The sequence below is a fragment of the Phoxinus phoxinus genome (assembly GCF_949152265.1).
Source record: "Phoxinus phoxinus genome assembly, chromosome: 17".
Classification (NCBI taxonomy): domain Eukaryota; kingdom Metazoa; phylum Chordata; class Actinopteri; order Cypriniformes; family Leuciscidae; genus Phoxinus; species Phoxinus phoxinus.
The window spans coordinates 30,229,839-30,234,929 of NC_136892.1; the positions used below are offsets into that span (position 1 = coordinate 30,229,839).

Genomic DNA, 5,091 nt, shown 5'->3' on the forward strand with positions numbered 1-5,091 from the left:
TCGCATCCAAAATAAACTTTGTGTTTACATAATATATGTGTGTGTACTGTGTATAATTATTAGGTATAAATACACACACATTCATGTATATATTTAAGAAATATTTGCATTTATATACTGTATACACATTTATATAATTTATATTATATATAAATATTTTATATATAAATATAACAAATTTTTCTTAAATATATACATGATTGTGTGTGTTTATATATATATATATATATATATATATATATATATATATATATATATATATATATATATATATAAAATAATTATACACAGTACACACACATATTATGTAAACACAAACTTTTATTTTGGATGCGATTAATCTTTTGACAGCCCTAATATATATATATATTACTAATTATTTAAATTAACAATAAAAACAGTTTTATAGTTTGTTAACAACAACACTGGTTAAATTCAGACTGTATTTTTATCACAGTTACACAGTTTACACAGTTACATGGCTTTTGTTAAGAAAAAAAATCATACCAATTCAAGTTTTTGTAAACTTTCAGCCTGGTTTCTATACGTCTAACTCTCCGAGCGAGGCAGAAATGCGTCAGAAGATCCTGCTGTCCTGTAGGCTTTTGTCTCCCTGAGTCTACAATGTGACCCATTTCTCTGTCGAGCTCGAGAGAAACTCAAGTCTGGAGGTTTTTCTGATCCAGCCCTCGTGCCCAGACCTGAGAGAAAACTCTGACCCAAATTACATACTGTACGAACTTAAGCTTCATTAAAAGAGCTCTGAAACCAGAGCACAGTCCCAAAGCCCGCTGAGCTGCCTATATAACTTTTATAGCTGTCAGGGAACATAATAAGTGACCGACACAGGCAGCGACTCGACTTGCTTCAATTTAAAGCAGTTTTGTTCATTGAAATAAAGCTGAAAGGTGAAAAACCTAAACTAAATAAAAGTTTGAATGTTCCCTTGGCAACTAACTAAAACTACTAACTGTGGGACTGAAAAACAACTCAAATTTAACTAAAACTGAAATAAACATTTATTAATAATTATATTAAATTGCATTGCAAAAAAAAGTAAAATGAAAACTGGAAAGCTAAGTAAAAATATGAATAAATGCCATAATATAAAGAATACTAACATTGTTCAAATAGAATTTAATGTTAGAATGTTAAGCTTACAGCAAAACCCTAATTAGCATTAGCATTAGCATTAAAATACATAGTGAACAGAAGTATTGGGTAAAATAATGTTTTTAATTACACCTTTTTATCGCTCATTTTCAGTATTGAATGAAATGCAAGTATATTTATAATCAACATTTCTCTTGCTTTGTCTGCCATCTTTCTCCGAGCTCAGCACAATGCATTGTGGGATTGCCTCCTGGAAGAATGCATGTCGTGCTGCTGCCTTTGAATGTTTTCCAAAGCAAGGTATCACAGGAGTCAGCATATTTAAGTTGCTCATCTTTGCATGGGTAGTAGTAGCATCGATTAGGATGCGATTTCTCAGCGGTGACTCTTCTTCTCGTGGGCATGTGAGGAGATTACGATCTTATACGTCTGAAAATCTGGTAGGCAAAACAAACGCAGCAGGTTTACGACGCACTGCCGTTCATCATCGTGACACGCTGTTTTGATTTTCTGCTGATACGGTGACAGACGAGACAAATACAATCTTGTGTAATGATTTCAAGCAAGACTTTGTGGTTTCTAACTCTCTCCCCCTCTCTCTCTCTCTCCCTCTCTCTCTCAGTTTGTTTGCTCTGCTGTCTAAGAAGCACAATAAAGTTTTGGAGCAGGCGACCCAGTCCTTGCACGGGCCTCTGGGAGCTGACGACAGGACCGTCCTGCCCGATTATGTAAGTCAATCCCTCAATTCACTGGTTCACATTTACCCATCAGGGCTCGAGCATTTCATGCGTTTGTGACTAAAAATAGATGTGTTTGAACTGTAAAATGTATTAATGTGTTAATTTTTAGTTAAAGGGGTGGTTGATTATGATTTGACTTTTCTAACTGTAGTTAGTGTGTAATGTTGCTGTTTGAGCATAAACAACATCTGCAAAGTTACAACACTCAAAGTTCAAAGCAAAGGAAGATATTTGCTTTTAAAGAAATTGCTTTTTAAGGACTACAACAAACATTCCTCCCGGGTTTGAAATTTCCAGTGCATGTGTGTGTGAGGTAAAAGGCCACAAGCTCTTGAAGCTCCGCCCCCTGTGCCGGGAGCAGCAGCTCATTTGCATTTAAAGGGACAGACACAAAAATGGTGAGTTTTAGCTCACCCTCAAAAAGTGACGACTTTAACATGGTATATAAAAATATCTGTGGGGTATTTTGAGCTAAAACTTCACACACACACACACACACACTCTGGGGACTTATTTTACATCTTGTGAAAAGGGCATTATACCACCACTTTAAGGTCCGAAGTTTTAAATGGTATAACAAAAGTCTTGATTATCTTTTTAAGATGTCTTCAATTTAGGGCCGGAATCGTGATTATTGCGTGATATCGTGATATGTGATTATTAATCTTCAAAAGGCTATGATTTAATGCAATTAATATGAGTTGTGTACATTTCAAAGTAAATTCATTGCTGTTGCTGCTACAGGCACATTTATGCCAAGCAATTGCTTATTAAATTAAATGCACATTTATTTCTATATCGCTTTTCGCAATACATATCATTTCAAAGCAGCTTTACAGAAAATGCATGTCTACATTACAATTTAGAGTGATCTGTTATCTGAGCTGACATTGCCCAAGTTATGCATTTCATAAATTCTTATGATTTATGGTTGATGAATTATGAAAGTATTTACCTTATGGTGGTTTTAAGAGTGCATATTTGATCACCCTCATCATCGTCTAAATTAGCATATGGAAGTAGTGAAGACATTTCAAAATAAGAGTCTCGTTGCATTTCTGCTTGTTTATAATTAAAAGTCCCGCATTATGCAAATCATTTTTTTTTAAAGTTTTTAATTGGTATTTTTCCATACACAACACACTGTATCTGGAATTTAATTCAGTGTTACTATAAGTAATTCTGTGATTATTAAATAAATATAGTATTAAACAGAAATATTCAAAAAACCTAGTATGATTTTTACATTCAAATAAATAAAATTGTGTTTCTTTTAAATGTCTCCTCATATACTTTTTTATCAAGAAAAACGAATTATTTGATACATTTTCATTGCGCACCTAAACTTCTTTATGCGCTCCTAAAATTTTCAAATTAGTAGCACGTGTTCCTTGCGAAAAAAATAAGCATCATTCCCCGCCGATACACATTTGCTTTGGCCTCAACTTGATTGTGATTTGATCAGATGTTAAAACCAGGTGTAAACACACAGGAACCTTGAGCCCATGACATGATCTTAGAGGATCATTAGTCCTATATGACGTGTGAATGTGTGTGTGTGTGTGTGTGTCTCCAGACAGCAGACAGTCCTTCTGGCTAGACATAAAGACACATAGTAGACATAAAGGGAGGGCGGGGCTTATGAGAAAGGGGGAGGGGCTATTTCAGGAGGTCATTTAGGTCAGTGGATTCGACCCTAGAGGGCAGCAGCCAACCTGCTCTGCTGCTCCCAGAGAGGGGGTGGGGTGTCTGGGACAATGGGGATGTAAATGGAGTGTGTGTGAGATGATGGGAGTCTTCAGTGTGTGTGTGTGTTTGTTCCACAAACAGCCTGAGGCCGGAGCCTTGCAGATGTCTGCTGTGTGTCTGGGTGGGTCAGACTGCTGTCTGCTGTCCTGATTAAGCCCCGCACCCCTGCTTTGTGCCTCGTTCTCCTTCCATTCACATCTATTCCTCTTCATCTGTCCATCTGTCTCTCTCTCTGTCTGAATATCTTCACTCACACTCCCTTTTCCATCAGTTTCTACAGTTCCACTGAATGATGACATTACTTGCTATGTTACTACATCACCTGCCCACGAAAAAACAAACCGTGCATTGAACAGTCTTCATTTTTGAGACGTAAATTTGCCCTAGCTTCTGAGAGCATATTTTAACACCCAATGCAATTTGATTTAGGATCTTTATGTCATCACAATCTCTGGTGAACCGTTCAGAAGTTATAAAAATGTACAAAGAAAATTCATAGTAATCCATTATGAATAAATTTTAAATATTTGGAAAATTTCTGATCAATTTAAAAAACACTTTATTATTGTCATCATTATTATTTATTGTTTTTTTATTTGTATTAATATAATAAGAAATAATAATAATAATATATCTGGATAAGCATTTTAGAAGTTGAGTAAAATGAATACCAATCAATTATTTTTTATTGTAAAAAATATATAAAATTATCATTAATATTATTTAAATAATATAGTAATACATAATAATAATTATGGTTACAAATAATTATGTATTACTATCTATTGCTATTATTATTAATAGTGCTAATAGTATAAGCTCTGATGAAGCATTCAGAGGGTATTTGAGTAAAAAAACAGTTATTTAAATTAGTAATAATATATTATTAATTATGATAGATGAATAAAAAATATTAAAATATATAATTTTTTATCAATTTATTAATTAATTGTTTTATATGAGATGGACAGAAAACTGAGTTTTATGTAATTAAATGGCTGTCCAGCATGATTAGGATTATACAATCAGAGTATTGTCCTCTAGTGCATTGCATTGGGTATTCGTTATCAAGTGTCATTATTACAGAAGCCATTAAGGTTTGTGTTGTCTATTTTGTTGATGTTGTTGTTTTGAAGACCGGACTTTGTGAGGATGTTGTCCCACCAGTGGGTTTAAGAGCCAGTTTTCCCAGAACCACCCTTTCTTCAGTAGAAGCGCATGATTGGGCTCCGGCTCTGTGTATTTTTGTGTTTCTCAGAGGAGTTTTATAGGAAGGATGTCCAAAACGGCAGTTATCAAGCACGAGTTTAGACTTCATTTGATTTTGCAAGCCTTTCCTCTGTCATATCTTATAAGACAAACAACATTCACACACGCACACACACACACTGTTTTTGTCTGCTGTCACTGTTATCGCCATGGGATTTCCTTCAATCTATGGGAACAGATGCAGTTTGTGATGTTAAGACTGTGTGTCTGTACATGCAGA

General features: G+C 34.6%; 1 protein-coding gene across 1 annotated transcript in view; it reads left to right on the top strand.

Annotated features, from left to right (window-relative positions):
- Window positions 1–5,091, top strand: part of dym (dymeclin) — a 76,093-nt gene that overhangs the window by 42,964 nt on the left and 28,038 nt on the right. The window contains exon 14 of the mRNA XM_079585924.1: window positions 1,736–1,841. Within this exon, the coding sequence (XP_079442050.1) occupies window positions 1,736–1,841 (106 nt within the window). The remainder of the gene's footprint in view (window positions 1–1,735; window positions 1,842–5,091) is intronic.